General features: G+C 39.0%; 1 protein-coding gene across 4 annotated transcripts in view; it reads right to left on the bottom strand.

Annotated features, from left to right (window-relative positions):
• CDH18 (cadherin 18) overlaps window positions 1–23367 on the bottom strand; it is a 227731-nt gene that overhangs the window by 143369 nt on the left and 60995 nt on the right. For all 4 annotated transcript variants that reach the window (XM_026048532.1, XM_026048535.1, XM_026048533.1 and 1 more), the window contains one exon: window positions 6896–7379. In XM_026048532.1, the coding sequence (XP_025904317.1) occupies window positions 6896–7123 (228 nt within the window). In that variant the 5' untranslated portion in view covers window positions 7124–7379. The remainder of the gene's footprint in view (window positions 1–6895; window positions 7380–23367) is intronic.

Genomic DNA, 23367 nt, shown 5'->3' with positions numbered 1-23367 from the left:
CTTAAAAAAAAAAGTTGTCGTGTTGAAGAATTGAGTATAAGAGGAGGTAGAGACCTGTGTTTCCTTATTGTCACATATTAATGATATATAACATATATAACATACCACCTTTTCTGTGATTCTGTTTTTATAAATATATATACACTATATCTTCTGGAGATTTTAGATATTCTTGATATAACGATTGACAGAAGCCTTGCATGCTGAGTACTGCATGCGGTAAAGATGCAGCAGCAGGGAAAGCAAGATGTGCTACACCAAATCTGTGAATCATTACCTCTGTGCCACACTCTGTATGTTTTCTATCAGGGAGATGAGGACACATGATAATACTTAATCAATTCCACCTAAAACAAGATAAAGAGTAATTCTTCATTACTTATCTTTCTATGAAGAGGAAAGAACCGATGGACCAAGTCGTACTCACAGAATCACAGCTTGATGGAAATGCCACAACTCTGTGTGTTGTGTAAGTGCCACTGTGACAGCCCAGAAAAGCAGTATTAAACCAATACAATGTCTGCCTTCTGAAAGCTGCATGGCAATCACACGGTTAGGTGATCAGAGAAAGCGGATCCAAGTTTGACCACAAAACACAGTCCTCAAAACAAAGGTAAATACAAACACGAAAAATGAACAAGGCTGCCAGAACCCCTTATTCAGAACGGACATAAAAGAGAACAAACAAAGCCTGAAATACCTTACATCCTCTGAAGAGTGGTCCAGCATTGCAAGTCAATTCTGAAGTTACAAAACAACTTCAGTTTTGGAAGAACCTGTTTCTTTCACCCAGTGAGAAGTCAGTGTGCTACGAGATTCGGCCTTCCTATCTTGACTGTGACTAGTTTACGGGAGAATATAGCAGTTTAATCTAAAAGATGCTGGTGTCATCGGTATTTCCAATTCACAAGTCACAAAACTACATCTGCTGATGTGAGGGTTACAAGCACTCACATGGTGAAAGGATAAGAAGAATAAAAGGGAATCAAGTTGTATAGAGACATAAGGCAGTAAGAATATCAGAGAGCTGACCTTGACACCGTATTTTGACCTACTACTTGGAAGAACAGTCTCCACAAAGCAGATTGATATTTTCCAATAGGAATATACAGGTTGTATATAGCTTCCTCACAAAACCAATACTCCTCCTATATATTATATTCAGTGTTGCTGTTTTGACACAAACGACCAAGTTTATTCATGGTGTAAGAACACATTTACTTCAATGAAGGAAAACCAGGTGATGATTTTTCTCCATGCTGCACTTCAGTGCCTCTCTGTCTGGTCCTTCAAGTCACAACGTCCTTGTCAGTCTGTATGCAGCCATTTTCTGTCAAAAGACTCCAGTGCAAGCCCTGAGCTTCAGAAAATCCCCGATATGGCTGAACTCCCTTGGAGAAAGGCAGACTCATCAGAGTGATGGAAGCTCTCCCTTCTCCTCAGGTTCAATTTCCCCCCAATAATCTTTGGACGTTACAGGACTCCAATGCAAAAATAATAGCTAAAGCTAAAAAGGCCACAGCCTTGTTTGCCTGGTGGGCTTTGAGCAACATGCTCAAGCTGCTGGGATGGCAACAGTCTGGTACCAGCTCTTCGTAAAAATAAAGCAGAAAATTAGATGACTGACATGAGGTGGAACTGTCTAATTTTGCACCACACCAACCTCTGGTTTGCTGATAGCAGTAAAACGGTGGCGAGGTTTCCTCTGCTTCTCAGTAGCCCTGCTCCCTGAGCAGAGGGGACTCACTTGTGAACAAGGGCACAGGCACAAAATGTCACTGTAGCAGTGAGAGTGACAAGTGATCTGAACAATCAGAGACCAGAAAATCCAAAATATCTCAATAAATAGCAAGTACTATAAAATCTGGGTTTAGTGACCTAACAAGTGGGAATGCTCTAACTAGACACATCATTATTTTTTAACTTGAAAGGATCTATAAAAATATAATTTTCTGCCTTTATTTATATTATCTGTATTTATCATTTGTGAAACTAGGAACTTAAAAGTTATCAAATGGGACACATTGTTCCAGACACAGTTATACCACATACACTTTCTTTCTGCAAAGACAACCAGCAAGCCCTGTGCACAATCTTGAGACTGCACCACCTTGATTTTCATTTTCATAAAAGAAAAACACCCAAGCCATTAGAATAAATGTGGGAACAGCTAACTAATGCTGGAAATTAAATCCATCTGTCCATCCATGGTGTCATTACATTCGAGGTGCTGAAATTGTCTTTATATGATCAAGGAAGCATTATTTTCCTCTCCTGTTCTAGACCTAACTTCTTGCAGGTTTATGCCATCATTTCATCTTGGAAAGGAAGGCTGAATGACTTGTTTGCTATGCTTTATTTCTGTTTTCAGAGAGAGTAAAACAACCCAAAACCAAAAACAAACAAGAATTAAAGAATTACTACCTTGAAAATCAAAGGTAGCACTTGCGGGCTGGCATTTCTTTCCTTTTGTATACAGTATTCAGTATGACCATTTCAGGTCATTTTCCAAGCTGTTACTTCCCTCTTCCCTTCCTTACATTCATACACATTTCCAGCTTCTCATACTTCCCTGTTTCTCCAATCACCATAATTCTGAAAGCTTTTCATTACATATTTATAGAAGAAACAGAAGGAATAAAAAAATGGGGGAGGAAAAAAAGCATTTGAAAAACTATATTGGGCAGAATTCCTGAAGAACCCTCCTTGCGTGGTTGGAGAGCAGCCTGCCTTCAATATGTTGCCGATCCAAGGTGTTCCACGTGTCAGTCGTTTCGTTTTGTTCCTCTACTATTCCCTTCAAGGGCCTGGCTCACTCCAAAGACCAACACTGGGGAATCTTCTCTTTCCCCTTCTACCTGCACATTTACTTTTCTCTCCCAAGTAAAAAGTATCATGAACGCAAAGCTGTGAGTTGCTTCCAGGACTCACTTCAGGAACATTATGGACTGAAATATATTCTCTATTTCTCTTTTCTCCCTGAAATTGTTTATTTGTTTCCAAGTGCTGAATTACCCTACTTGGAAGCTTGCTGGAAACACAGGATACTTCACCACCCTGGGAACTAAGCCATGCCTGAAGCAGAGCTCTGCCTACTCCTCCAGACCTCCTCAGGAGAATCTGCTCTTCCGAGCTGCTGCACTTGAATGAAATGGTGGTTCCCAACTCCTCACCAATTCACTGTGTACTTGGCAGCCCTGCCTCTTGCAGTGCTCAAAGCTACGTTTTCATCAGGGTATTTTTTTTTTCAGAGAAACTCAACACACAGGAAAGCTCCCCAGGATTTCTCATCTAGCCGAGGGTTCAGTTCTGTGAATTCACAGGCTTATTTCAGCAGGGGATATGGTTCTTGCTTGATCAAATTTTGCCTACTACAAATGCAGGCAGCTATCTGCTGATGAGCCGTCTGTCAAAACACCAGTGATACTCCTGTCCTTTTGGAATTTCTCATAGAATCTCGTAATTTCTGAAAAAGAAGTCACTATGGTTTTAAAAACCTTAAAGATTTCCTTTCTAATATAAAACTATTTTTGGAGATGTCTGCTCAGGAAAACATCACCTGAAACACTGAACACTGTGTAACAAGTGTAACAAGAAGTATAACAAAAGAGCTTCACTTCAATAATCTAGATATGAGAGAAAAGAATCGGCCTCTGCAAAAAGATCATTTCTCATTTTTATCACTTAATTCATGAAGGATCTGTGCTTTGCCATGCTCCTTTTTCCCACAGAAATCTCATAGGCATTACTAACATGGATTCCTTTTATACAGTTTTCCAGTCTCTAAATGACAGTTTTTAAGAGAAAAGAAATAATGAGTGAGCAGCGGGGATATGTTTGATATTAAAAATATAATGCTGACATGTGGTCCTAACACTTGCTGTAAAAGAGATGCTGGAGTAAATGAATCCGTCCTCATGACAGTCATTTATGGTTAGCATGGGAAGGAGGCCGTGTTGCTGCCACTGCCACCTAACCTGGTCTCCTCGTCCTCAGTGCCCATGTCCATGACAGTGACCGCAATCCTCACACCAGCCGTGGACAGAAGGACTCTGCTTCTGGTGACCTTGCTCCCAAACTGGGTGTGAAGAAACGCAAAAGGGCAGATACCAAATGGGAAGTTCCTCTCTGGTGAAGCAGAGCAGTCCAGTAACTGCCAGAACTGATGGAGCAGCAGGACTGACCAGGGGGAATGCAAGGGCAATGCTCACACTGTCTCCTTCACGGACGGAAGGGCTCCACATGAAAACCTCTTCCCAAATTAAAGTGCAAAGACCGAGACCCTGAAGAGGTGTTTTTAATTAAATGCAACATCACTAAAGCATCCATGTTTCAAAGTGAAAAGACACTCTCGCCCAGGGACCACTAATCAAATTCTGTTGGTTACTAGGATTTTGTCCATCTCAGGCTTTTATTTCTGAATTAAAAACAAATACCTGAGTCAATTCACTTGATCTCTGGTCATCACTAAATCTGTTCATCAGAACTATCACTGAATGCAAAATAGAATATAGATGCTCCTAAGTCCCACAGGACTTCCACAAAACTTCTACAAAGACAAGGTTACTGCCAGGAAGACTCTCAAGAGTATGGACTTTCTTAAGGGAAATCCTTGAGGAAAAGGTGGAGAAAAAGAAAGGGGGGAAGGGGAATTCAGAGGAACCAATGTCCTCAAACAAGGCATCCAGTCACATTCTGAGCATGAAGAAAAAATCTTAATTGTTACCTCCATAAACCTGGCATCGGTAAAGAGGTCAAAGAATGGAAGAACAGAAACTACTTCAGGAATATAAAACTGAAGGGGAACACTCATTACTCACTGAAGTTAGGTCCCTGCCCTTTTATGCAGCCATGATGCTTTCATAAAGCAAAGCACGCTTTATTCTGAAAGCATTTCATGCTTTTCTTCCCATTCTTCCTGTTAGGAGGCTGCTGCAGAACCTCTCCTATCTTATTTCCATCCTAATTTAACTCATGACTCTTCTCTCTCCCTTATGGTTTCTTCCATGTTTTATTTACAGAGACTATAAATGCTCTCTGCTATTAGCTACTGAAATAAACTAAACATACTTTATTCCACACTACCACCCCATTCACACTAGCAATTCTTCTCTGCATTGCTTCTGAGTCAAAAGTAATTAGAAGCTGCACACAGGTTAACGTTACTTGGCACAACAGCTTTAATACTGTCTTATCTCTGTGGACTTAAGCAACTTGTCCAGCTTAGAATTGTGTATGTCTTTTTTTAAGGTATATCAAAGGAGGCAATAATAATAATAATCTGTTGACCAGACCTGTCTCTTCCTTTGTCAGTTACACCTGACCAATCTTCAGCAGAAATTCATGGTCTTGTTCTGTAGGAGCCTCGGCATACTGGGGGCCTGCAGTTTACTCCATATCCGTATCTTCTTAATGCTATCTAGTGCTTTCCAGGCAGTGTTTTGCTTCTCCTGCAGGCCTCTGCAACAGCAGCGAGTATTTCCTCTAGTCCCAAACCATTCATGAGATACTAAGCAGCCTAAGGTGGGTCTGAAGACATCTCCCCTCCTTATCTCCCCTGTTGTGAAAGTTCATTAGTACACAGGCACACGAGTACAGCTCATTAGCTCCATCCACAAATTTCATTCCCCAGATGACAATTCCTGCACAAATCTCAAAATCCCTCAGTACAACCTGCATTTCTACCACCTGGAGAAATGCTGTATACTTCATACATTACTTAGGTTGTATTAACAAAATCACAGGGTTATTTTCAGTCTTGTGGTAACGTTATTTTTAATATCAAACCTTCATTTGCTATTTCCAGTTCACATAATATTGTCCAAAGTATTATGAAGGTTGAAAGACCTTGTGACCAGACATGTGATTTCAGGAGCTACTGTTATCCTTAGATACTTGGTTTTGTTCCAACATGTAATTTTCAAGTTCTTCAACTCGAAGACAAACTAAAATGAAATATTTTCTTTTCCATGTCCTCAATCCCATTAGACTCTTCTTGCTTCTCCCCTCATCTCTTCATCCATTTTCATTAAGGAAATAAAAATTCATCTAACTCAAGTAATAAAAAGAAAAGAAATAAAAAGAAAAAAAAAAAACATAATGCTCAAAGACAATATCAGAAAAGCTCTATACCAAACACCCCTTTATGAAGCTATGCAGTCACTTTTTGTATTATTTTAATGCAAATTTCAAACATTCCACATGGTATACAAGGCCTCAGCTGCCCACCTGACAACTGCATCCATGTAACAGAATGAACCTCAGACCTGAAGCTCAGCTCACTACGTGGGTCCAAGACAACTGCAGGCCCTGCTGTTGCCTGCTGGCATCCGGACAAACTACAGTTTAAAAACCCTTCACAAACTCTTGAGGAGTTGCAGCAATTCCCCTGCCTCTTTTAATGAAGAAAGCCACAGAGGAGTTTCCCTCTGGAGGACTCCCAGCCTTTCCTGGGAGTAGAAGGAATGGCCTATTGAGCCTACACTGCATTTATAGTATTCCCTGAAGTAGCTGTGAAGCTCCTTATGCTGAAGCAGGACGGAAATGTCTGCAATGCTGACATATTTAAGCACCAGGCTGTACAGAGTCTAAAACAAGAGTATCAGCTGTGTTCACTTCTGCCATTTTTAGCTGAGCTCAGAAGAAACACTCTTCCATCATATTTAAATACCTTCATCCTATTTACTTCATTCATATTGCTGTCTTTATAATTAACATAGAAAGCATACACAGACATTGGCAAGTTCACTGAGCATGGATGCAGTGATACATTCCTGTCTCTAAAGAGGTGACCACCATTAGGAAATGGAGGTATCCCGTGAGGAGACACCTGGTTTCCCTATACCAATGTCACATTTCAGCGGGTGAGAGGGAACAAGGAAGAGGATGACCTTACCTTTCCTACATACTGCGGATCTGGTCCCATGTGTTCTTCTAAAACAAAGAACTGATTCCACACCCATCCGCGCTTGGGACGATGATGCACTTCTGTTTCACCTTCCACGTGTTTGGTTTGGTTTCGAGTCACCTTGATGGAGCCATGGTGAGCAGCTCCGTAGCACCTCTGCACAAAACAGAGACAAACTAGGACTGGGCAGATACAAGACGTACTTGTAATTCTCATGGTAGGAGAAACTTCCTGGTTCAAGGTTTTCTTTCTCTGGTCTCTTTCAGCTGTAATCCTTTAATAAGGTCCCAGGATGGAAGGTGAAGCCTGGTTCAGAAACACAGTCCAAAATGTTTTTTTCTGCTTGTTCATGGTTTAGCTGCCCATTGGGGGAAAACTCCAGCTATATTTACATTATGGAAAGCTGACTGGAAAAAAATGATACTTCTTCTGGGGTCTTCACAACAGCGTTCCACAGCCGACCATTTTCTGTCTAGTAGGGAAAGAAAAAAAAGCCACTTACTCATCACTAAACCCAGCAATTTTCAGCTTTTTGAGCTGAGATGATACAGTCACAGCTGTACTAACTAATCCCTCTCACAGTAACTAAAATTTCCTTTTAGTCATCGTGTTTTCTGATTGTTCTTAGTTAAGTGTCTTAGAAATCTGCATGTCTTCCAAGCCATGGTAAACATCTGCAATGAATTATTATAAACTGGATGTTCCAGAACAGTCCATTTGGTTTTTTGCTTGCAAATCACTGACCTGGTCTGGAAGTAAAATAAAATTACTACTACTGTTATGAGACCAAAAGCAATTGATATATCAAATGAGTTCTTGGTTTTACCATACACTGTACGGACACTTTAGGATTGTGGAAAAACAACACAAAACAAAACCAAAAAATACAAGGCTATGATTGGTTTGGAAAGAAAACCTCTGAAATGGGTTTAGAGTCTGAGTCAATATTATGGAGGAACTTTGGTCAAAACATGCATTTTTACCCACTGTGTAAATTAAGTAATTTACAAACAGTATTGCACTGGATCTTCACAAAATTATTTCATACTAACAGAAATTTCAGATACTGATATTTAGATAACCAGTATTACTCTTTGCAAAAGTTCCTGAATTCCCAGCTATATGACATTTTTTCAACTTCAAAAGAGAAGTTTTATACTACAGTAACATTTAAAATACGAAAATGCACACATAAGTTGATGCAGTGCTTAAGCAGAAGTACTTTTAAAAATATAACTCTTGAATCTCAAGCAAAATAATTACTCTTGTAAAACAGTTTGTTCAGTTATTTGAACACATCAAGGATCAAGCAGTCAAGGACTACCTTGCAGTACTGGCTTTGTTTAAATAACAGAAAGACATTAAAAAGTTATGTGAACAGAAACATTATGAAATTAATTTTGTTTGTAAGTTCCACGGGAACACAACAGAACAAAATCTTCACGGAAAGACCAAGTAAGAAATGAGAAATCAAATGGAAAAGTACTGCGGTGGAAGCTCACCAGCCTCACCAACTTCTCTTTGCTTTGCAAGGTCTTTTTCCTTACCCTCATTCCAAAGCCACAACAACACTGGAAGCCTGACCATACTTTCTCACATATTCACCTAAGAAGAGTTTCTCATCACAGTAAGGAAACATTACTTCAGGACTATACTATAATTAGGAATACCCATAAAGGAAATATTCCCTATTGCTGTTACCAAGTTCAGGACACTGGATAGCATGTTGGTCATGAAAATCACAGCACTCTAAGGCACAGCAAGAGCACCAGGCTCCTGATAACGGGGGTGGGAAATTCAAACAGAAACTCCTTACAGGAAATTTGTAGACATTCAGTTTTAACTTGCTTCCCACTTCCACTGCAATGTAATCTCCCCTGAAATGCCCATAAAGACCAAGCCACTGGACTCTCAAAAGCCTCCTATCCCATGTCAAAATAAATTTATAGAATTAACTACCTGTGATTTGACAAGGATTTTCCACAGCTAAATGTTATATGAAATGTAGCTAGGGCAGGCACAGAATCCAGTAGTTCTGTTTCTAACCTCGTGTTTGCCTCCCTCTCTTCCCCTGCCTTTCCGCATCCTTTCCTGATTCCTGCTGGAAATCAGCTTGTATCCTGAGGTATGTGATTTCCTCCTAGAGACTTCTATATTTTCAGAAGAGCTATTTAAGTAGGTGCAAATTGTTATATTTCACATGTACGTTAAAATTAACCACTACCTTACAAAATGAAAAAGCCTATGCTCTCAAGCATTATTTCTTTTTTCTAATCTTGGGACATGCTTTGGTGTAGTATAACCTATAAGCAGTGCCCAAGAAATTTAAAAATACTATGTAAATAGTATATTGTGTTTTTTTTTAAGAAAAAAAGATATTTTCTTATTAAAGAAAAGATATTTGAAGCCACTATTACAGAACTTTCCTTTACAGAAATTTGGGGATTTTGTTTGTTTGTTTTGGAAAATTTTTACCTCATCAAAGAATAAATGCAAATGAGTATAGCAGATACTAAAAATCAAGGTTTACTATCCAGAACTTGGTCGTTCTTGTTCCCTCCCCTGAGTCATAACTTCGTTAATAGCAACTTCACTAACAGCATTCTGTAAACTGTATTACTATATTATTAGCTTGGCTTTTATATGACTTAGAACTCGTAAGAAATGCCAAGAGCTTCTTCATCTGAAAAATACCTGTTCTTGCTAGCATTAGCACAGAAGACATGAACTTCAGTTTGGACCAAAGCTATCAATTACTAGATCGTCCGCTAAATGTTCCCCAAACATTGTTCCCCAAACAACAAAATCAATTTTTAAAAATTCTTTATTCTGTACAAATGAAAGAAAGAAAGAAAGAAAGAAAGAAAGAAAGAAAGAAAGAAAGAAAGAAAGAAAGAAAGAAAGAAAGAAAGAAAGAAAGAAAGAAAGAAAAGAAAGAGAGAAAGAGAGAGAGACAACATAGAATTCTGTGTGACGCCTGGAGAATCATTGCAGTAGTAAAATTGATTAAAACTTGAACAGTTAATAAAGTGGAAGGATTTTTAGTGAACAGTCTTTACAGGGTTTTAGCTTTGGTTAACTCCCGTTAAAATCAAAGACTAAAGAACCATCAGTAGAAAACTCCTTATTGTTGGTTGTCCAGCACCATTCTATTAAAAGTCTAGAGCAAAAATTCATTTAAAAGACAACAACAACAGGAAACTCCATAATAATCCCTCTCTCGTCCATTCCTCAAAGCCAACACTATGGCATGAATTTGCCTACAGAGGGGAAGTCCAGGTGGAAATAGCCGGACTGGTTAACAAAGCAAAGATCACAAACCAAAGTAGCGATGCGCTCGAGCTGTGAAGAACTCCACAAAAGGACTGAATATAGTGAAATCCTTTTTTTACTGAGTTACTGGAAAGCTAACCAGCTGAGATGCTGTATGCTCAATGCTCTTGCTTGGCACTTTCAAATCAAGTGTCCTGCTTTATGCTTTTTTGTTCTAGCGCTGTATGCGGCAGCAGAACAGACTTGTATTACTGCTATCTCCTGGGAGCCCTCATGAAAATGAGCTGTATGTCTCAAGAGATTGTCAGAGCGAGATAAAATTAAAATAAATAATTAAATATGATGAGGTGGCAAAGTTCCACCAGCACTGCTGGAAGTCATTAGAGCAGAGTAGTCGCTGCTTAGTGTGGAAACAAGTCTCTGTAATGAATTCCCAGGACACCAGGGTAAGCACAGGGATGCAAAAAGGGGATGCTTCGCCGTCATGAGGAGGCATGTCCTTCGCCGAGGAGCAATTCTGGCAGCACGGCAAGAGAGTCTTGTCCTGCATCTCCAGCTCCCCCACCTCCACGATCACACATTTTGATTCATTTGAATGATTCAGTTTTGCAGGTGCACGTTCAGCTCGGCTCTGCACATCTTTATTCACAACCCTCGGGGACCCTTTTTAGTCCCATGGTGATGGAACGACAATTAGTTATGGAACTTGTGATAAATTGCATTTCTCATACACTTTTTGACTTCCTCCTCTGCCCTCTGCCCTCTAGACTTCTCCCTGTCAGAACAACTTCTTCCATTACAAAAATCCAACCTACTTCAAATCAACATCATTATTCATATGTATAATCAGCCAGAAAAATACTTCTCTATTTTTTTCTGTATTCCCAGTGCTTATTCTGCTGCTAATGCTACGTGTTTCTGCACTGCAGAGATAATGGCGAAGTGACCTGAAGAGCAAGCACAGAATATTGGGCTAACATCAGAATGAGAAATGGGATATTATTTTTTTGTTTCATCCTGCTGAAGAACAGGTTGATAAATTGCCCCGAGAAAATTTCTAAGTACGTGGAGGAAAAGGCTTCATCCAGAGTTGATCTCTATTCTCTTTTCCCAAGGCTGGCAGAGCTGCATGATGGGACTATACCAGAAAAGATGAAACATGAAGTTTTTCTCAGCTTGTGTGGTACAAAATGCAATATACAACCGTCAGCACTTCGTAAGAAGCAAAGCCTCCAAACTGTTTCAAAAGTATTTAAAAACAGTATTAAAGGTCATCTTGCCTCTGTGTGTATAAGCGGCAGTACCCTAGTTATATCTAAAAGCTAAAAGGGGAAAACAATTACGTAGTTAATCCAGAAGTCTTTAAAGTAGTTAAAGAGCAATTTCAGTAACTACAGATGCTTTGTCACTCTAGCTCTATATTGACAGACCTTTCAGGAATGCTGGAAAATTGACTTTTTTTTTTTTGGCCATAGTATAAAGAAACTTTGGTTAACTTGCAAGATGACTGCATCAGGTATCATGCCACTAAAATTTTGGCTAAATATATGTATATCCATCCATATACATGTAAATATGTATTCCGGTTCCAAAAGCTAATACAATCTGTTTCTTAGAGAGACCAAAAAGAGAGCATTTGTCACTTTTTCAAATGACAACAAACTCCAGTTGTGGCTGTACTGTGGCAAAAGTTATTATTTCTTGTGTTTCATACTCACATAGAGCCTTTAGGTAATTATCACCTCTACTAACTAAAAAGAGAGAGACCATGGTAATGTCAAACTAAAGAAAAATAACTACAAAAGAAGTCTGCCTTGCAAAATAAACACTGTTCTTTCATATGAAGTAACCAAAATTCTATTGTAGGGAGAAAAGGAGGGGGGGAAGGCAAGAAAATAAAACACAGGCACTCAGACATTATAAACAGCTAAGTAATAGAATAAAATTTAGAATAAGATAAAACAAAGACACTGAAAAATTACTGAAAAGAATGAATCAAGGTAGCGAAGCAAACTGGAAAGTTCCAAGTGGAAACAGCTGCAGCTCTGGGAGCTGCTGTGTGGAGCTATGACTTTTCTCCCAGACCATCAAGCCAGTGTCTGAGAAAAAAGCAGTGCAATTTTGGTGCAAGGCAGCACGAACAGTTAACACAGCTCAACAGAGAAACGTTAGCATACAGAAAACCTTTACTGAAAATAAAATCATGATGTAAAATTCCCCTCAATATATATGAATCTATGAATAAATTTGCTGAAATTTCCAAGAGAAGTGAAAGGCAATACTTACTTCCTTGAAAAGCTCTTGCTTTAAATTCTATATTTTTATGCATAACTTAAGTCAACTTACAACACATTTGGGTTCAGAAAAGAAACTTCCAACATGAAATAACACAGAAATATAAGGGCAACTGCAGAGGCTTCCTACATACAGGTTCTCGCACCATGTGAATGATCAGTTATGATATTCGTAAGTTCAATTTACAGGGAGAGAAGTTATGTTAAATTAATTATTTAGATCAGTCCAGAACTCCAGCTGAGAGCAGTGAGTAAACATTGCTCGGGGAAAAAAAAAAAAAAAAAAGGAAGAAAAGAATTGCTATTTTTTTCTTTTCTTCTCACCCCTTTATCTCCTACCACCACAAAGAAAGTAAGTCATACCAAAAGCCCAGGAGGAAACAAAAAAGCAGCAGCTCTATCCTATTTGATGCTGGGAAATTACCTCAGAAAAGGGAAATCACATCTTGGGGCATTCTAAAACAGAGGAAGAAAAAACTGCTAACACAGATGCTGCGTTTGGAAAGCAAGCTGGTCCTCTGCGGAGTAAATGGTGACACTGCACAGCCGAGGGACAACATGACAGTGGAGGAGCCCCAACTTTTTCACAAGTAACACATTCTAGGGTTACCATTAGGTACCATACACAAAATCAGGACATTGCCTGGGAATTAATACACTATTCTTGATTTTTCGTAGATAGCTCTAGAGCTTAATTTCAGAGTTCGCACTTAAAATACTTTATTTCAGGTCGTGAAGTGTAATGGGTTTCTCAATACTCTGCTGCCAGACCCAGGCGAGTCAGATGACCCCAGGCCCCGAGAACCTGTTGCTCCTGCTGGCTCAGACTCTCACCCAGACCACGCTGCATTAAATCTACAGCCTGTATCACAAAGGATTTTTTCCCAACTGCTCATATTACATGATAGTTTTTTAGTCTAAGAAAGTCTCTTTTTTCCTTTCTCCAGTTTTACTTCCAATACATTTTAAAAATAAGTAGGACCAAAAAGCGCGCAGTTAAAAATTAATACACCAAAAAACATCCATTTTTGCCCTCAATGATAACCTCTATTAACTTTATTGCTTGTTTTGTACTAATTAAAATGTCCTGTTTTTCTCTCTGACTGAACTCTGTAATTACTAAAGCTTCAGTAGCTTCTGAATTACAGTAAGTAGTATATTATTATCAATTACAAATAAATAAATAAATAAATAAATAAATAAATAAAGCTAAGGCAGCCTGTGAAGTTAACAGCTGCTGAAAAGACCTTCAAGAATTTGGATTTCAGAAGTGCAACTGAAGCAGTTTGGATTTCAGAAGTGCAACTGAAGCAGTCACAGAATCACAGAATTGCTGGGGTTTGGGGGGGCTCTGGAGACCACATGGTCCCGCCAACCTGCCCGCTCAAAGTTGGGTCCCGTGGAGCGGGTTGCTCAGGTCCACGTCTAGAACATTCCATGTCTGGAATATCTGCGCGGATGGGGACTGCACAGCCTCGCTGGGCAACCTGCTCCAGTGCTCAGACACCCCCACAATGCAAAATTTTCTTATTTTCCTAGTCAATATTTCTTTCTTAAAAGAAAAAAGCGATAAACAGCATTATTTCTTATTTCCTTATTAAATCACAGTCTGTGTTTTTATTATGTGCATCGTTAAGTTTAGTTTTAGACATTTCACCCATAATACTTCAACACAGAATTATGGGTTGTTGACTTAATTTCTTGCACAATGGTCTTATATTTCCTTTTGTAAATCAAAGAATGCATTGAGTCTGGAAGTAAAAAAAGTATGGGCCACATGACTTCATCAATCATTAACACATTGATATTTCTTGTTTTCATTTTTAGTTCTGGCTACTTCATGAACATGGAAATTCAAAGATTTCATTTAAAGTCCTGGCCACTGCCAAAACAATTGTCCAGCACTTGCTTGATTCAAGGCTTAGATAAGAACTTGTATTCATTTGCCCTTGATTGTTTTATTGCCAGTATTAATGTTCTTGAGAATCCATATTACCTGTTAGCGTAACAGACCTCAATACACAGCGGCACCACTGGGTAGGACAAATTGTAACATTTGAGCTAGCTAGGGTCATACCATGATGTGGAATGAATAACGTTTTTTGAGATTATTCCTAAATTGACCCCACAGTCCATATAAAGGCTTAAAATTCAGATTTTGTTATGTGAAATAAAGAAAATTTTTAGAAAGGGCAAAACATAACAACATCTGCAAGTAAGAGAGAAGAAAAATGCTGAGGTAGTGGGAAGACTGAGGCCCAAATGACGTATAAGAAAGGACAGTCTCTCACTGTTAAAAACAAAAAAAACAAAAACAAACAAAAAACTCAAAAAAACCCAAAAGAAACAACAAAAAACACCCTTTTTTTTTGGTGAGGAGCTTTTTTTTCTTTTTCTCCCAAAATCAAGTCTTAATCCTTTCAATGGAGAAAAAAAAAAGAGTGGTATTTTACCTACTAACCGCCCACTCCTGCACCGCAAGTCCCTCAGAGCTGGAGGGTCGCAGCAGAACTGGGGCTCTCCTTCGCTGCCAGGATGGAAACAGGCAGGTCACACCAGCATCACACGGGCAGCATCTCAGCACCGCTGTGCAGCTCAGCCTTCCTGCCGTAAAAGCATCTTTAAAAAGTGCATTTTCTTGTCACTTTGCTTAAACCATTTGCGAGATGGACAGTGATCTGCGATGCTGCCTTTAATAATAAATGGCGACAGTGAGTGGTGGCTGCAGGGACATCTTAGGAGACTCGCTGGTTGCTGTAGATACTCTTAACAGGACATTTTATATGAATGTCTATTCATAAAACTACTAAACACCCTAAACTGGTAGGTTTTGTACCCTGTTTGGCAAATGTGTTCCAGGAACTGAGTAGCTGAACAGAGAAATGAAGGGTCTTCTTTAAATAAGATTTACAAAGATTGCAAACAAAAAAAACAAAACAAGGAAAAAAAGTGATTTAATTAACAAACAGTATTGTATACAGAGAGGCAGTTAACAACTATGATGAATGGTTAGTTACAGAAATGACATTAAAATGAGATTAAGGGATTCAATGCCTGTTCTCATTAGGCTCACGACCTGTTTTGAAGCAGATGCAGAGCAAATTCAGGATAGCAGAAGGGCTCCCTGGCAATCAGCTGCCGAAGAAACCCTTCTTGCAGCTAGACATACTGCTGGCACTGAGGGCGACTGTCAGAAAATGAAGTGGTAACAACACAATTAGTCAGATAAATCCAGCCATTCCACTCTTTTTCCAGCTATAATTGCACCCGCAACCACACTGGCCACTTCCTGCTACGAGAGGAACAACTGGGAAAGAGAGCGCGATGATTCATGGGCCTGAGTCACTTCTTTCTCTTTTCCTCAACAGGGCACCAAGCCACCTACACGTGTATCTAGAGTCAAGTCTATTTAGTCACAGATAATACCGAGGCAGGGCACAAGAATCCTTTAACTTTCCCAAAGCAGGAGAGGTTTTTCTTCCCCTCTGTATCCTCTTCCCAGAGAACTTGCTGGCGGAATAAAGATTGCCCTTCCACAGAGAATCCTCTGATTTGAGTAATTCCTCCCATTTATAAAGGTCAAGTCACTCAACAGGGGAGCAAAGCAAACACAGGAGCCTGTGATGAGCAATTACTCGGCTTAAACGGGAGGAACAAGCAGCGGCCACTTGTGTGTAATGCCCGGGCACTGCTCTAACAAATTATTTCTCAGAAATGAGGGACCAGGGCGTCGCTGGGCAGTGTGGCAACACTCCAAAAGACTGCCTGAAAATTAAAAAAGTAAGAGTGCAATGTATTATTTAAAGCTTAAGAAAGCATAAAGACATTATCTTCTGTACTTTGCTACCAATTAAATACTTTGTACTTGAAAGTCCTTAAAATGTATAAAATACTCTTTTATATACACATATCTATATATAAATGTCAGCAACAGGTATACCTATGTTTCTCAGGGTAGAAGGGTGATAAATAAGCTATTGTTAAAAATGAAATTGCATCTCACTGTTTCAGAGGAAAAAAATAGAGTAAATGTTAAACTCTGCTTATCCTGGACCGCGTTAAACCATTTATTTGTATATGCTTGCTGTTTGAAAACTCTTCTTTACCAGTACGCCAGATTTTGCTATAAGAAAGGATGCCTAAAATGTTTAAATAGAGAGAAAAAAAAAATGAAGAAGAAACAACACACTGAATTCTTCCCAAGAATCAAACCAGATGTGAAACACTTTTTTAGCCATGAAAAATACTTGCCTAACTTTCTCCCTGATCATTCTTTTTCTTCATGCTCTTTTGCCTTTCTGACAATCACGGAGATTGTCAAAATTACACTATTTGCATTTGTATACTATTCTGTGCTATACTATTTGCAATGAACACTGTTCTCTCAAGCTTTCAAAATGTATTTGGCAAGCCTGAAAGTTTGAAGTATTTTTAATGTATGAATGAGGTTTTTTTTCCCCCTAAAATTCTGTGAGGTTTATAACAATCAATCCAAACCTCTGAGTTTACAATTCCACTCCAGGGGTCCTACAATAAATAGCAAAGCTTTCTGGAGGTAAAATGAAAGGAACAATACCAGAGAATGCATCTTAAACACTGGTAACTGTAGTAAAATAACAGGGAACTTCAAGGTTATACAGAAAGGAAACCAACTTATACACTCAAAGGACGCTTTTTTCACACTTACAAGAACGGGTTGCTACAGATTCAGAATCAGTCTTTTCAGCTCTAGGAATAAAACTGGGCCATCGAGCTATTCACTTAACCTGCCTTAATGATGCAAATCATTCCAGCTCCTTGCTAGCTTTGTTTTGAGTGCCAGATGAAACCAGACACAAATTGCTACTGGCTTCAATAAAATGTCACAAAGTTCCCTCTCCACAGATCTAATGACGCCCTGATGTTGTTGGACGATGGCTTTCCAAAGCCATCTGTTCACACAAGGGAGGCTGGCAGGGACCTTTGGGCACTGTGGTCAGTCCTACGTGGGATCAGAAGAAAAACTGGGAAATCAGGAAACTTCTGAAGCAACTTAGGCATCTCCAGACTTCAACAAGTTTTGCTGTAGGCTTCTCAACTTCCTTACTACGTTGGATCAGGTCATTCCCTGAGTTCTCTCTATTCAAATAAAAAGCGATCGTGGTAGTCACAAAAACCTTAACAAAAGAATATCCTATTTAGAAGTAAAACTACCACCTGAAAAAGAAAACTGAAGAAAGGGCATGATTTTAAGGGACACAGAGCTGAGTAACAGGCTCTGTTTACAGCTGTTGACAATGCCAGAATTACTCTTAGGCCGCTCAAGTAATACACATGACACGTAAACAGAAAGGAAAGCAAAGAAGATATGTCAGGTCTAAATTTGAATATATGTCAGGTCTAAATTTATAAATTGATATGTCAGCTCTAAATATATGTCAGGTCTAAATTTGAAGCCTGTATTAAAAACATGCTTTTTCACATTGTACTTCAAATGAAATCTCCATAAGCTTTTGACTGCTTGTGTGACACTACTTCTGCCACCTATAATCACTGCTAACAACACAAGCGTTGTTACTCGTATATTGATTTCTTACTGTAATTCTAAAATTTCCTTCTACCCAATACCAAATGGATTCTTCTCTGGCTCAACTCTTCACTACTCTTCCCACTTTTCCGTTCTCTTGAAATGTGCATATCTTTTTTTTTCTCTCTCTTGCCTCTTTTCTTCTTGTCTTCCTTCATTGCTCTTTCAGCTCCGCCAGCATCAAGCAACCATGGTTCTCATTCATCACATCCATCATTAAAATAATCCAGTTCCATTTTAGACTGACTTACCCATAACTACCAAATTCTTCAACTCACAAGTCACAACCTCCTCATTGATACCTATAGTAAAACATCTCATCTGTGAGAGACAGATGCAAACAGAATAATCTGAATTCTATTTGTCGCATATTCACAAGCTATAAAAATGAGCCCTGTGAACTGCAAAGGCAGCTTTGCCCAGAGGGATGGATGAAAGGGGTACAGATGAGTGTGCAAGTACTTGTGGGCAGATGCATGGGAAGATAGGAAAAGTAGTAATGATAATTGGCAGAATTATCTTTTTTGCTATAATAATAGCAAATTATCTTCAGCATCTTAGAAGCCATGCAATATGCCTGCCTGTGAGCAGTTCTTTATGTGCAGTTAAGCCAACTTGTATTTTTCAGGAATTTGTATCTAACTATAATTCAGGGCCAAATAGACTGGAAGTTAAAAAAAAAAAAAAAAAAAAAAAGCCAAAGCTCCACTGAAACAGACAACCGGTCAGCAAGGACTGTAAGTAACAGGCAGCTACCTCAGGTCCATAGTTCTTCAGCTTGACCAAGACAGTCTTTTTTAACTCCTATCTTATTCTGGATTCTTTTGTTCAGATATAAATCTCTTCACCATTCTTTCTTAAGCAATTCTTCTCTTACCTAGAAATTAGTGTGGGTGTATATTATTTTTAACAAAACTTAAATATATCAGAAAAGCCTCATTAACTTAGCTTTTATACAGGAGACAATATTCATGTACGTAGCTTGTATCATGGTTTAAACATCCAAATCCTACTAAATTGCCACAGAATTTGTGTAAGTGACTTTAATACGTTCCTAGCTACCGTGCTTGTGCCAATATCTACTGAGGAGTAGACACCTTGGTAGGTGTAATGCTGAAGCTCCAACACCAGCAAATCCTCAGGGACAGATGGGGTAGGGGAAACAGATCATCAGTGGAATCACATCTTAGGTTCTCAACATGCACCAAAAAAGACTTACTTAACTTTAAGCCTCTTAATGAAAAGCTCATTGATGTTAATGGGATTAACCGTTTGCTTAAAACTAAGCTTAAAACTCAGCTTTTTAAAGATCAGGTCATTACTGTTTTAATGAGGGACCTAAATTAATAACTACTTTAGACAAATGCATTACTGAAAAGCATTAAGAAAACTTAAGAACACAGCACTTAGGTCCAAAATGTGTTTTTCTTCCATTAACACATTAAGAATGGCCTATGAGCAAGCAAAACAGTATGAGGCCATTTTTATATTGTTCATTAATAATAGGCATGATATTAGGCTTTCCAATGTGCATGGAAAGTCTTCATGAAACCACTTGCAATATGTCTAATAGAAAAAGTTTAATATTGGGTTTTTTACACTCATAGAGCAACTCAAAACTGTAACCCTCATGGTTTCTGGAGCTCAGCTTTGTTTATGGGGAATATGTTAATATATATGTTAATGGGATGTGGATGATAGTCATCCAGCATTGTGAGAAGAGCACCCCAGGGCTGAACTCCCATAAAGATCACACTCCTGCTTGAACAGGGAATGCACTTCACATGACACATCAAAGGTTTCTACCTGGCAGTGAGTTTCTAATGCCTTCAGATGTCCAGAAGGGAAGGAATCTGACAGGGATGATGACACAGATGATCTTAATGCTGCTGTGTGAACTTCTGAACTCAGCCTTATATCCCAATCCCATTTAGAGCCTTACTTGCTCACAACTACGGCATTCCCACAGTATCCTGCTCAAGCAAGTGCTGATAGTGGAGATGCCTAAACGCAGCAGATATTTGCTAGGGCAAGAAGACAAGTTTTAATAAATTCTGCCCTATTACCCTATTTGAAGAAGTACTCTTCTTCAAAGAGAATATAATTTCATGAATATCATACCATTAAAAAATCAGAAGTATAACAGTGTCTAGAAGTTCTTTATGAAGCCAGAAATAACTGCTTAAAAGTCAAGAGAAATAATAAAACAAAATTGTGTATCATATAAGAATACATTTTCTACAAAATTCTGGGACAGCTCTGTTATTACTTTAAGAGGGTTAGGCTGTGGATGCGGATAGCAGCAAACCCTCATCAATCACCCTTCCAGAATTAAAGGCAGTTTGGAGTTAACAAAACAGCCACAAGCTTCACATCCAAAAGAACAGTAGAATCAAGACAATAAATTAGAGTGGTTCAGAACGCTGTTGAAGCTTAGGAAAGCCTCAAGCCCGAGGCTGCTAATCTGCTGTAGAGGCAGGACTAAGGTGACTTCAAGCCCATTCCTTCTTGACAGACAGTTTGTACAGTACTTCAGTGCACTGGAGCAAAGAGTAGACCAAGGGACTTACATATGGATCAATCCTGGCTATTTTTACTCCCTAGTTAATGGATTATGGCATAAGAGTCACTATAACAAAGATGTTCCACCCTAGAATGGTTTTGAGAGCTGTCAGGTTAGGCCTAACAGGCTCCTGTTAAAGTGGCAGAGAAAAGCTTTTTCTATTTTTCCATGATGATAAAGTCATTCTCTAAAATATCATCATGCAGATGGCCATAATGTTTAAACTTGAATACTGGCTTCTAAAACTCTGAGGGGTGAAGTCCTAATGTTTCTCGAGTTATAAATGTCTTGAGATTGATCAAGCTTTGTAAAGGATACTAATGTTGGACTGGAGCAAGTGTGCCTGGCATTAACATCTTGTGCGTGCCCCTTGCGTAAGGGTGATGGGCTCTTACACGATTACTGTAACACAAAGATTTCATATGTGTGAACAGCACATCCACACAAAAAGATACATATTCATACATAGATGTATATATCCAGCAGTCTCTCACTCAGTGCCTAATTTAAAATTAATGAGCAAGACTTTTGTAGAATTAACACATACACATATATATGCAGTAACTTGATATGTGTGTGATTTCCTTCCTTAAAGCTTATTCACATACTACTGTGCTGTACCAGAATCACTGCCCATCAGTGACATCTGTCCCTAAAAAAGGCTAGGAAAGACCCGGGCATTACTGAATGACACACAGATCAACCCTGTATTTCACAACACATTTGAACAAATTTCTGAGAAATACAGTCCGATAGGAGGATACAGGAGTTTTAAGGCACAAACAACGGCATTTGCTGTGCCGTATTTTCCAATTTAAAATTCCTTGGTGGTTAAACAATAGGTTAAACTGTGACACAAATTTCACATATCTCTGGACAGTAAATCATTCAAATATTCTGCATATCCTATAAGGTGCAACTCATTCACTTAAGGTATTAGATAAAAACATTTGCAAAGCACTGATCCATGTTAGCAGTACTAAATCCATAACATCCATAACACTGACTAAATATACCCTTTTTTTAGCATACCACCCTATCCTGTTCACTTTGGATGTGCCTTTTAGGTCTTCTGCCATACACAGGTAACAGAAGACTAATCCTTGCCTGCCTCGAAGCTTCTGTTTGGCCAAAATGGATTATACAGCTAGGCAGTAAAACCTTATGGGGGTTTACTTTCGTTCTTCACCTTTCATCATTGCTATTTTTTATGTAAACTCTAATTAATTAAAACCTTACATTTTTATAGAATTAGCATAAATATACTAGTTTATTTTAAATGAATTATTCTTCTAAATACAGGGAATTTATTTATTTCTAAAATCCACTTTCTACTTGATGTTTATCTTCAAGTGATAGCATAGGCAAAAATCAGCTCGTTGTATATGGGGGTCAGATCTAGTAATTAAGACTACAGAAGTCTGAGACCAGTACGGTCCATCTCACCTGCCACTGCTGCTCTGCAAACAGCAATATGAGAGTAACAAGCACCACATGTTTGGGAACATGCAACACTATTTTGTTCTGTTTTGTTTCTCATTGCATTTCCACTAGGGAATGAAGTGAAGACTAGAATGAAGGGAAGCTGACTAGATACCCTTCTAGCATGAAGTAGCCCACAAGGTATCCAAGCTTTGGATACCTACCAAGATAAATGACTGAAAGCAAACAGACCGTGATACAGCTGTAACTCTATCTAATCCTACAGGTGACCATAAAATCTAATTTGACCAAAATGCACATGCCACAACAAGAGCAAATACCAACCACACACAACTGTAGCTACTCTCTATGTATTAGGGCCACATGTATTCCCATATATTAAGAACCACAAATTTTAACAATTGCATAGACAAGGCATCAATCAGCCAGCTTCAGAATAATCTCTCTTTATCCTTTGCACACATTCATTCAAAAGTGATGGGACTCTATCCCGAACAGACTTTTAACAGGAAATCAGGAGAAGCCAAGCTACAGACTCATAATGTGGGGAAATATTCTTCCCAATATTTTAATTAAGCACTTATTTTTTTAAAGACAGCAATCATGTCATGTTCCATTAAAGTTAGCTTTCACTCAAAGTCCAAGCAGATGGTGGCCATGAGGTGTAGAGACCCTGAGAGATGGAGATAATGATGTTCCGTTGCACAGATCCAGCTCGTGACTAGACAAGACAGGATCACAGAAGGGCTGAGGTTGGAAGGGACCTCTAGAAATCATCTAGTCCAAATCCCAAATGACTAAATCCACCAATCCCCCCCAAGTGATTAACCCCCAAACCCCAACCCTCAAATGATTAAATCCAACAGTGTAGAACTATCAAAATACAGAATTTACTTCCTCAGATTTAATTATAATTTCTTGCCATCTCACTTCAAATTAGTTCACTGGGTGGACAGAAAACCCTTCAGCTTTTTGGCCAAGTTATTCTGCCTCTGGTTATTGAACTGAACTGGCTTCCCAATCTGCCTGAGCATCAGTCACGTTACAGGAAGGGAGAGAGGGGCACAGCTAGGAGCTGTGCATCTGCTAGCAAAGAGCTGGCAGATTGGTTTGCCCCATCCTGGTCTGCTTCCTGGCTGTACCCTCACAAAATAAACTCCATACTCCTTCCAGTTAGTCCACCTCCACTAACACCCAACATTACCCCTTTGCTTCCCAAGCCTGGTGTTTGTTGCTCTCAGGGAAGGAGTTTGGGATAAAGAGTCCATGTATTCACAAATCTGCAGGTACAACTGCAGAGAGCAGCTTGGCCCAGAGTGAG

Source organism: Nothoprocta perdicaria, unplaced genomic scaffold (assembly GCF_003342845.1).
Source record: "Nothoprocta perdicaria isolate Ctin4 unplaced genomic scaffold, notPer1 scaffold_55, whole genome shotgun sequence".
Classification (NCBI taxonomy): Eukaryota; Metazoa; Chordata; class Aves; order Tinamiformes; family Tinamidae; genus Nothoprocta; species Nothoprocta perdicaria.
Note: the sequence above shows the minus strand (reverse complement) of the source record. Positions and strands in the feature narration are given on the sequence as shown.